This window comes from Rhyacophila brunnea, unplaced genomic scaffold, assembly GCF_057557595.1.
Source record: "Rhyacophila brunnea isolate RB1 unplaced genomic scaffold, BYU_Rbru_1.0 scaffold_12, whole genome shotgun sequence".
Lineage (NCBI taxonomy): Eukaryota > Metazoa > Arthropoda > Insecta > Trichoptera > Rhyacophilidae > Rhyacophila > Rhyacophila brunnea.
The window spans coordinates 14,851,067-14,863,313 of NW_028232774.1; the positions used below are offsets into that span (position 1 = coordinate 14,851,067).

General features: G+C 31.8%; 1 protein-coding gene across 4 annotated transcripts in view; it reads left to right on the top strand.

Moving 5' to 3' along the window:
• The window catches only part of rg (A kinase anchor protein rugose), a 684,927-nt gene that overhangs the window by 318,679 nt on the left and 354,001 nt on the right, over positions 1-12,247 (top strand). For all 4 annotated transcript variants that reach the window (XM_085960838.1, XM_085960839.1, XM_085960840.1 and 1 more), the window contains 6 exons: positions 2,822-2,923; positions 7,925-8,153; positions 8,755-9,051; positions 10,875-11,110; positions 11,555-11,730; positions 11,818-11,962. In XM_085960838.1, the coding sequence (XP_085816964.1) occupies positions 2,822-2,923; positions 7,925-8,153; positions 8,755-9,051; positions 10,875-11,110; positions 11,555-11,730; positions 11,818-11,962 (1,185 nt within the window). The remainder of the gene's footprint in view (positions 1-2,821; positions 2,924-7,924; positions 8,154-8,754; positions 9,052-10,874; positions 11,111-11,554; positions 11,731-11,817; positions 11,963-12,247) is intronic.

Consider the following 12,247-nt stretch of genomic DNA (forward strand, 5'->3'; position numbering starts at 1 on the left):
GTTATGGCTACTGTATTTTGGGATGCGTGTGAAATTATTTTCGTTGACTATTTGGAAAAAGGAAAAACAATAACAGGGGATTATTATGCATCTTTATTGGACCAGCTAAAAAACAAAATTGAAGAAAAACGGCCTCATTTAAACAGGAAAAAAATCCTCTTTCATCAGGACAATGCCCGTGTTCACACATGTTTACGATCAATGGCTAAAATTGAAGAATTGAAGTTCGAATTGGTCGACCACCCACCGTATTCGCCAGATTTAGCCCCCAGTGACTTTTTCCTTTTCCCAAACTTAAAAAAATGGCTAAGTGGACAACGTTTTTTTTCAAATGAAGAAGTCATCGATCGGACAAATGCTTATTTTGAGGACCTTCCGAAAACTTATTTTTCTGACGGTTTAAAAAAAATTGAGAAACGTCTAACCAAGTGTATTGAGCTCCAAGGAGATTATGTTGAGAAATAAAAAAAAAATACAAAAATCAAAACTGTTTTAATGCTTTTTTCTAAGGAATTATTGACCCACCCTCGTAGATATATTAGACATAAAATATTCTTCTATCTATAAAATATCTAAAGCCGCATTTAGACCAAGCGAGCAAATGTTTGTTCTTTCCCCACTCCAGCAAATTCGTATGCTCGCTCAACGAAAAGCGTTTACGTCAGGAGAATTTCGCTGGAGTGGGGGAAGTACAAACATTCGCACGCTTGGTCTAAATGCGGCTTAAGATAATGCCATTAAATCATTCATAATTTTAGATATTTTGTTAATAGAAAGATTTTTTTTTTTCTATTTGGTTGAGGCAGAGATTCATTGAATTTTAAAAACTAACAAACGCCATCTGCAATTTATATTTATAAACAAATATGTATGCCTGAAGTTTGTCTGTACACTATTTTTGTCAGATCTTCACAGCCTACCTCCACCTTTTGTCTCACTAATGTCAACACACAACAACACTCGTTTTTTATATATATCTATATAGATACTTTTTACTGACCATTATCGACCCGGAGTCACATTAAATACAATCGACGAAAATATATAAAATACAAAGTTGACATAAACATTTTTCATTGTAGTTTTAGCAGATTTTATTTATCACACATCGAAATCTTTCACTTAAATTGAATTTTTCTATATATCATAATTTCGTCATATTTGACGAGCTGAGAACTCTCTTAACTATATTATGTAACAGTCCCACGATGGCCGCGCGATTTAAGCATCGGCCAGGTTCGAATCCTGGGTCTGACAAGTACACATATTTGTGTATGACTCAGAGTACGGACCTAATAGGTTGAGCAAGTGGCTGATATCCATTTCTCGTAAAAACAAAAATCTGTTAATACAAACCTCCACCGTGTGGAGGCCACATGATCTTATTAGGATGGACATGGTCGGAAAAAAATACTATTTTCGCTATTCATACGGAGAATACTTTTGAATTTGTGAATAAAAAACTCCTTTCAACAACAATGTCATTGGACAGATATATTATTTATAGTAATAATTATGCTTCCCCCTTTCTTGTTGAAATGCAAAAAAATCTGCTTCATTAAATACTATTCTGCATGAAACGTAATATATTATTTCAGTTCTTGATGTTTCTAAAGCGTCATTGAGTGTTTTATTGTCTAATAATATATATTATAATATCGGAGATGTGGAGTCGATTAGATAATCGTGTCATTAAACCAGAAGAGAGATATAATCAATTAATCGACAATGATAATAATTAATTTGATTCCCTCAAAATTATATAATACAATGTTATGACGTTATAATATTAATAGTACTATATATTTTATTTATTTAATCACACAATATATATTATTCACTTTTGTCCAAATTCAATTTTTTTATTACTTTCACTATGAAAGTACTAAAACGTAAGCTAAAATAATTATTATTCTAATTTTGTCCACATCTCTTGCATTTCAATATTAATTATTTTATTATTTTAAACAATTAACTGTATCTATAATACAGTTTAAACTTGTTGTGTTAATCGTAACTTTTTGTCTCCTCTATCTCTGTCATCAAAGTCAGCTTTCGGTAGTAAATATTTCGTATTGAATGCTTTCGTTTACGTATTATTGAAGTTTTACAATAGTTCTATAATGTTTGATTGTTGAGAGATCGGTTGGTAACATTTTCCCAGTGTTTTAATGTTATGTTTTACCTGTTTCTACAAAATGGTTTCCGCTTTTTACATCTCCTATAAAATTTGAAATTATTGTTTACCTATCCAAGATAAATGTGCATTTCTGTCTTCAAACTTATACTATTAATTACATCTTCAAACCATTATTTAGTGAAATACTTGCGTATGTAATTCTTCATCTGTTACCCTTCAGAAAACAAGTAATTAAAATCATTAATTTGTGTTGTATCTATTGTACTAGAAACGTAATTAAAAATAATTGTTATTAATTAATAAGTCTCTAGATTAATATCATTCATTATGATTAAATTTATAAATAAATGATAATTATTTCAATTAACTACATTGCTTAATTAAGTAACTTCTAATACAATTACTAATAAACTATCGTTGTCAAAAACTGCCAGTTAGCTATTTTTAAAAATGGAATTTGTAATTCATTTAAAAAACCAAAATTGTTCAAGATATAATTAATAATTTAGTAGTTATAACAAAATGAATATAATATAATTAATAGGCAGTATTTAATTTAAATTATTCTAAGACAGAATTCATTGACCTCGTCATGTTACGTATATTTTGCTTTACGTCATTTTCCCTGGTTTGATTTTGCATTATTATTTTTCCCGTTTTTTTTTAACAATCAACAATCAGAAGGAAGCGGCGGAAGAAAAAGTAGCAATTCCGCAGGCGCCCGCGATTCGAGAGGAACCATTGCACCAATCTTCACTCAGTTCGAAACCCAATCAAACCAAGGTAAGTACTCCATAATAATAATCCCAATTTACAGGTATATATTGAAACATCACTAACCTGCGAAAAAATAATGAAATGTATTTAACTACAGAAAGAATTGTTACATATTCAGGTTTCAATCGGCATTATTACTAAAATGTGGTTTTCATTGTTAAATCTTGAATATTTCTTCCTTTGTCAGTTATCATAAATAACACTAAATATAATAATAATATGTATATATGAGGCTAATTCCAAAAAGCGATAAGTTCACATTTGGTCAAAATCAAGAAAAAAATACGCACATATTCTTTGTATAATTTTACACAATATGTATTGATCTACAAATTTCAAAATGCGACATAACCCTACGAAAAAAAATATTTTAAGTCTCGATTTATTACAAAAAGCGCCAAGTCCGTGTTTCATATTATTTAAAGCTTGGTTGATTTTGCGCGTGTTTAAGTCAACCAATAAGGGAATGTTCAATATTGAAAAGGGCGTCTCCCATGCTGTAGCACCTGGTAAACTCATGACAGTGCCACGGAAATATGTGCCTTATGCGGAGTAAATTAAAAAGTGAAGTACAAATAGCGCTATGTCCAATTTTATTTTGCCTATATTTATTGCATTTAAGAGTTTATTGGCTGAAACAAATTGCCATTTGGTTCTAATTTCGACATAGAATACAACGGAAAAAATAATCTCACGTTAAAACAAATAATTGAAGCTTGAAACATAAAAACGTTGTTTCCCGAAAATATTGAATTGTGGACTTGTCGCTTTTTGTAATTAGACGCCTCATATATTCAAATCTACCTACAATCAAAACTTTGACAATTAATTAAAATTCTTACTAATTGAAATCCTGATATTTCTATACCTACTGTATATTAAGTTAATAATAATAATAATTAAGTTTCATTGGAGTTAAAGTTCGTTAACCATTTTTATTCATTGTTGGGATATTGACTGTCAGAATTAAAGTCTCAATTTCACCATTGCATTTAACAGATGCATTTGACACATTCATACAATGTAGCTATTCTTATACAAATAAACAGAGTAAGACACGCCAACCCACTGCATAAAATATATGAAATTACATACAATATACAAGTGTATTTTAGGTGTGTGTGGATCGCGTGGGTTGAATGCAATTACAAAATTACGACTCTAATCTCAACCAGTCAATAGCTCGATAATTCTTAATCCTAACAAGTCAAAAACAAAATCTAATAATACTTATAAAATTAATTTTAGTAGGAGGTTTTACGTATGCGTATAAGTGTAATTTCTATGCTTGTTCAATATTGTAAAATAAAAGCATTTTTAATTCGATTTGGGTGTTCATGAATTACACTGAAATACCTATATTTATTGTGTGTGTGTGCATGATCTCGCAATGAATATTCACAATGTCACTTATTTGTTTGTCACAAAAAAATATTCACAACTTTTTTGTCTCTAGCTCACAAAGCATTCAAAGCGGCATATCTTAAAATACTTAATTTTGGTTTGTATTTTTTTTATCTTATAAAATATTTTAATCACATTAATTAGTAAGAGTGTGGTTTTTTTAGATTAATATTGCAATGTAAAAAAAATGTAGTGCTTTTTGTAGAATATTAAAATATATTACCAATCATCAAATGCAAATATTTCTAGCATGTCACATAAATCGAATAATGTGTGTTAACCGTTTTCTTTGTTTTCAGTTGCCATTTTATGAAAATTCCCATCATTATTTTAAAATAAAAGAGAAAAAAATATATTGAATATTTCATAACATCACACCATTTTTAATAAAAAATACATTATTATATTGACATCAAATATATTATATGAATTTATTAATAAGGAGTGCAACGAAAATAAATTGTAGCAGCTGTTTAATTGAAGGCCTTAACCCTTCATACTGACATCTAATGATGCCCTACAAAATGACTCAAATGAGGCTTATGTTGGTGCCCTTTGATGCGTGTTGAAACAACGACACTGTGTCGATAGACGACAAATATTTGCCAGCCTATGTATATATTGCCCTCTTCATTAACATTCGCATGACTTGGGCCATTTTGAAGAGCCAGCATTACACAATAAAAGCGAAGAGGTTAGAACTTTCTAAATCAATAACTCTCAAAGTGTGGGTCACGATATATGACTATAAAGAAAAACAATCAATAGAGTTTGAAGATTTATTCTCAATTTAAAATTTGTCATCAGTATAGCCTCAATTACATTGAGCTTCTTTACGAGCTGTTTATTGGCGAATTTACAATCTGCCTATAAAGTCGCCCAGTGTAATCATCGAATAAGCTAATAAGCAGGTTGTAAACACTCTACCGAGAAAAGTTGAAAGCCGGTCAACTTTACACGCTACACACCGGCGTGTGGGCCTACTGCGTCTGCCCAGTAGAGCGCAGTACCAACCTCCTGGTAAAAAAACGAACTACGTTCCGTCAAAATAGTCGCTGGCTTGTGGCTTCTCAGCGAATGGAAAGTTTTGTGTGTAATCATCAAATCGCAGTAGCTGAATCGCCCGCTTCTAAATTCGCCAATAAACAGCTCGTGAAGAAGCTCAATGTAATTGAGGCTTATGTGGCCAGTTTATCAAATCTTGTTTCTGTACATTTTTGAAAGGGAAATTATTTAATATTTTTTCAGTTCATATATTTACATCGACAGTAATTATTAATTCATTGGATAGATTGATTTTCTATTTTACTAATAGAGTTTGAGTTAAGGGCATATTTGGTTAATTTAGTTAGTTATTTTCCAGTTAAAATTTTTTGAAAGATTAACATAGTTATAAAAACACATTCAGCAGTAGCTTCTATGTAATTAATTAGAGTTATGGATTTATAAACATCTTTCAAGCAATTCACACCAGCGTATTCCGATCCCCATGAAAATGAGAATAAAATTAACACATGGTTTGGAGTAGACATTAGACGCCCACATTAACTATGCATATTCAAAAAGAATCTCTTATTAATTTACATATTACATATTATCTGCTTAATTTTGTCCTGTACGTAAACTTGAATACAATAAATCCTTTTGTACCATCACTGTTTTCAATTGAATTCAACATATAAAATATCTCCTTGCACACACTACCCATGATTATATTATGCCTACATTACACAACCAGTCTCGAATCGTAGCTTTGATCATTTTTTAAGTTAAGCAATACTGAATATACCATTGTCTATTTTACTCCATCTGAATCAGTCGATCGTTTATAGCACCACTTTCAAACACTGTGAGTATTTCACAAGTCAACCACCAAAATTGTGGTCTTTACACAGTATAATATGGGATATTTGATTAAAGGTACATAATATTATGTAGGTATATATTGAATCTAAATATGTTATGGTATCATTCACTACACATATTTATAAATAGTATGAATATTCTTCAAGAAAGATTTAAATTCTAATAGTCTTGATTTACTGAGAAGAGTCTAGAGTTCTGTGAATATCTTAGTGCTAAAAGAATTAGTTATTAATAATACTTATACCTATTTGGAAAATTTACTATAAATAAGTATTATAAATTGTGTCAATAAATAAAATGACTTTCCACCAAGATATAACAGTAAAAATTATTAATAACTTAATTAATTATGGTTAATAATTTATGGTAGATTCATATGAGACCACATTGGGTCAAGTTTAATCATAATATTGAAAATTATTACCTGTATTAAGTTTAATACTTTGGACGCTGAAGACGCACCTGGCGCGTAATGACCAGGTGGCCGATCGAAAAATCGTAATGAACATGCATTTTAAAGGTGGTAATTAAAAAATCATTATCGAGTCAGCAGCGAATGAGTTAAAGACAATAAGCATGATTTGTTTTCGATTTGGTGAGACTGATCGTATAATTAGGCCACTACACAATCCATATTCACTACTGTATTATCACGTCACATAAATACTTATACACTGTTGCTACAAGTATTCATCATCTATAAGAAATAAAAAAATTTGGGTTGGTAGTATTGGACTCCTCTTGGGTACCTAATTTAATTATTAACACTTAATTGGTTCTTATTAAACAGAAATGCAATATTTTTGACAGCTTGTAAACACTCACACCATATGATTTTAATCACAGTAAATTTGTAATGTATTAAACTAATGTTTTTTGAGAATTTAAATATTAATGTAAAAAAATCTTCAAATTCTTCTTATAAATCAATTTGCTGCGATAGACCTATGAAAAAATTACAAGAGTAAGTATAGGTAACAAAGTAAGGATTCTAACAAATACGTCGAAGAAATCCTTCTTCTATATTGATGGAGCCCAAGCAGACGAAAGTGAAGCAAAGAAATTTAGTTAAAAAAATTAGTCCACTTATGAGGTTACCTACAAAAGCTTTCGTATTGCAGGTTCATTTTAAGGGAACTTTACACTCATACTATAAGATTTATTTGCCACTTTGCAGGACTCTGCATTATTATTCAATTTCTATGCAAGGGATTATTGTAAAAACAGTGGAAACAAAACCCAAGAACTAATAAAAATTGTGATGCTGAGGATTAAACAAATACCAATGCATCGGTGATAATGTTGAATAAATAGTTAAACGTGCAATTGTGAATTCTACATTTTTAAATGAGGTTTCATTTTCAAATGATCATTTTTGTTAAATTTTTTTTATTTTTTGAATGTTTGAAGGAGGAAAAATCACCCCAAAACATTCAAATTGTAAATAATAACAACATTTTATATTATACCACATTCGTGGGATTTACCTAATCTAATGTTAGGAATGAATAAAATGTGTATAGTTTTTCATACAAACTAATTACATGTTTGAATCCTATCTCACAAATAAATAGGTAGGTGTGATATGAATACTTCCCCAAATATATGTTTTAATTATGTCACTTGTACTCGTTTAATCCTCACCATATCAATAATTATCACCTGTCAATCATCAAATCAATGGCTATGTATTCTTATACACTAAAGTTTGACTAATTACATTTTCTCGTTGACTAGAGTGTGGACTCAATAGAAGACATCGCATCGGTCAACCTCAATTCAACGGAAACCACAAATAACGACATGGAGACATCGAGCGAGATCATGCTAGATGATAACAAACAGGCAGCCAGCAATGACGAATCCTGGACGGATGTTAACCTCAACGAAGACACAGATATCGGTGGGGATCAGATGAGAGGGAATATGCACGGCGTTAGGGATCAGGAAGGAAATATACATGATGGTAAGTTAAGAATAGCAATTTTTGCCGTTAAATAACATACAATATGTATGATCTTGAATATTATTAATGGATTCAGTTGTGAATCTCTTTGTAAGAAAACAAAACCTGTCATGCGCATCTTTATTCTATACACAAGGCTGCTATCGGCGGCTATCGAGGGTAGTTTATCATATGTATGTATTGAGGTATTATAATTTTTACAATAAGTTAACCATCTAAACTGTCAAAACTGTCAATCTCTCTCTAAAAGTTAACACAGCCAAGAGTGCCGTTAAAACATAGCACTTTTTGACAGTTCAGACGGTTAACTTATCGTAACGATTAACCTCCTCAATAGATAAATACGATAAACTATTATAGATAGCCACCCCGTGTATAGAATAGACCCACTGATTAAATTATGTAGATTGAATACTTGTTGATCACGGGGAATATGTTTGCGAAATTTCGCTATCACGGGGGATTTTAAAAACAAAACAATTCAAATATAAAAACACTTTATTAAAAAAATAAACAAAATTAATAACGAAATAAACAGTATAAATCTAATTTAAATATATTGGTGTAGATTCTAATTGTCTCGTTATTTTATACTTTGCAGACCATCCTGACAAGCTACGCCAGTCTTCTCGACAAGTTGAAATGATGCAACAACAACAGCAACCTCCGCCGCCGCACGCTCCCATCAACAGACCTCGTCAGAGCCACACCCACCACTCGCTGCCTTCTCTGACCCTGGCATCGACCGATAACTCGCACAGGGAGTCTAGCCTGACTCAAAAGCTAGAGACTGCTCTGGGGCCCGTCTGTCCTCTGCTTAGGGAAATCATGGTCGATTTCGCTCCATTCCTTTCCAAGACACTTGTCGGGAGTCATGGACAAGAGCTGTTGATGGAAGGTGAGCGTTATATTGTAATAAATTCTAATTTATAGTTAAATTTTTTCGGACCTACACTTATGTAAAAATAATATTTATGTTTTGAGAAATCACCGTTAGGATTTGTAATAGAAAAAATACATGTTAAGTTGGCCTCTAGTTATTGTGCACTTTTTGGTTTCTATATTTTTTCTGTGGTTAACGACTCCATATTAACTGCTGAATCTAATATAATAAAGGAGGAGAAAAAATATATTAATTGAACTATAGAGCGGAATTTAACAATTTCAAAAATACACTTAGAACATTTTTTTTTACAAATAAGCTGCACTATGAATTAAAACACTATTTTAGCTTCTTTTTTATATATAAAGAAAATTCATATAAAGAGTTGAGTTGTTCCATTTACGATATTGGAAATTTGGCACCTGTAGTTTGGCTGTTTTGTTTGAAGAACGATAACGCATTTATTTATAGGTTTAGGAGTTTGAAATTTTGTGTGAGCATAGAAAACATGCTTTATAACAAATTTCCATCAAAATCTCATTTCTGGTCAAAAGTGCAGTTGGCTGGTTTGCAGATAAAGCAGTCGATATTACGTCTTGTAACATAAATCTGAACCGTCTTGTTAAGTTATAATTGAGCGTAGTTATGCACAAAGCAGCCAAGCCACAATTTTGAAAAAAATGAGTTATTGTGATTTCCATAATCTCACACGTTTGTTTTACGTTCTGCACAAATCAGCCAAGCTGCTGTCATACAAACATCTCATATAAATGCGTTTTAAAGATTTTGCAAATCGCAGAATATGACATTTTCGATTTGCATAAAGCAACCAAGCTGCTGTCATACAAAAATGTCATATAAATGCGTTCTAAAAATATGCAATATTCGTTCTGCAAAAAGCAGCCAAATGATAATAATTTGTACTTACGTACATTTTTAAAATCGTGACTGTAAGGTATGTTTTTCTACATTCAATTAATAAACATTATTTTCTCAATTACATTATATGTTTTTCATTTTATTATATATAATGTAATATACAGATTTTTCATATAAAAAATAGTGCCAGGCAGCTAAATATTGATGTATAATTTACAAGTTTTTCGAATTATTTTCAGAATTTTGAAATTCCCATAATAATTAAGTAACTTAGAAGGCTATTTTTAAAGAAAATAATCAAAAATAAAGACTTTTCTTACAAAAATAAGAGATGGCTGCATTCTGCAGAATGCACATTCTAAAAAAAACCATTTTACTCAAAACACCTGGACTGCTAAAACACCAAAATTTCATAGATTATATGCTTTTATCTCTTCAAAAGTTATACAAAATCATATATATATATATAATATCTATCATTCAAAAAGTATACACAGTATACAGAGGCTTTGCTGATTTAAAGAAACACAATTTACATAAAAGTGCTTCTATCTCTGTTTGAGGTTTGTGTGGCTCGGCTGCTTTGTGCATAACTACGCTCAATTTTAGTACAGCGCTCGAAATGGAAAAGCTTATGAACCGGAGCGCTGGACAATTTCCTGAAGATATTACATAGTTATCAAATATAGTTATCAAGTTATCAAAGTATAATATCAAGAGTATTTTATAAAAATAAGTGTTAGATTTTCTATTATGTTGCCTTTTATCTAGCTCAGATGGTCGAATTATTTTTACCACGAGACAGACTGATAATTTCACCGATTTCACGAACCGGAACGGCGCTCCGGTTCATTTCGAGCCCTGTTTTAGCATCAGTCAGACTGTGCAACGTTATACCAATGAATTAATATTGTTATACTATTATACATGCGTAACACAGTGTAATTCTTTATCTTCAGGTCTGACCACATTCAAAAACAGCACTTCGGTAGTGGAGCTTGTGATGCTGCTCTGCTCCCAGGAATGGCAAAACTCCTTACAGAAGCACGCCGGGCTGGCTTTCATTGAACTGATCAATGAGGGTCGCCTTCTCTCCCATGCCATGAAAGACCACATCGTGAGAGTGGCTAACGAAGCGGAATTCATTCTCAATAGGATGAGAGCTGATGATGTGCTGAAACACGCTGATTTTGAGGTTAGTTAAACTTCTCGGCCTCTATCTCAGTATGGCTCTTACCCTTTATTATAATAAAACTCTGGACATGTAGTATTTTATACTTGATTTCAACATTATTTATCAGTTTTTGTGTGATTGGTTGCTTACATTATGGAGCGATTCTTTTTGACTATAAATCTACAAAGAAACCAGTTCTTTGTTTAAATCCATGTTGGATGAATTTCAAATGTATCTATTTGTAACCATAGCTTGGGTGTTCTGGGTGGTAGATCTTTTGCCTTGTCTTTTATCTCATTCCCTCAAGTCAAGCTAAACAAATTTCTAGCAACCAATCCTCTCATTAGAAATATGGTCAAAACTTGGAAAGTTTTACTTTACACTTTAAAATACCCATATCCTCTTTTTTTGCTGCTGATATATACTATAGCTAAATTAATTATTTATGGTTTTTTTTATCTCCAGTCTCAATGCGCATCAACCGTATTGGAACGCGCCGAAGAAGAGAGGATGTGCGATCATTTAATAACAGCTGCGAGACGAAGAGATGGAGTAATAGCATGCCGTCTCTTGGAGAAAGTTCGCCACATCATGTCCAATCGACACGGAGCATGGGGTTCACCAGAACCCAGTGAACAAAAGTAAGTAACCTACCAATTGCTTTTTTATTATCATCTTCGTAAATCATGATAGGTTAACACCGGTTAATTTTGCTTGTTTTCCAATAGACCTGCATTCTGGAAACTAGACCTTTGGGAAGATGATGCTAGGAGGAGAAGAAGACTCGTACACAACCCTCGAGGATCCTCACACCCTGAAGCCACTCTGCATCAACTGAATGACCAAGGAACTCCACAAGATGCCATATCTCAGGTAATTTAATATCCCGTACCGCCAAGCACTCACTCTTTTCAACTAGAAAGAAGAATCTCGAATGAATAAAAGTTTAAAATAGATTAAATTAGAATAAAAGACGATAAAATGAAGATGATTCGTTTTTCTGTGCTTTTGCTGGAGCAGATTAATATGATATCTTTTATTGATGATACCTGTTCAAGGTTAAACGTGTTGAAAAATTTGAAGACGAATGAAGAAGAAATTTGAAGAGAAAAGCGTGAAGACCTCTTCACTTATTCAGTTCTACTTCGACTTGCTTTA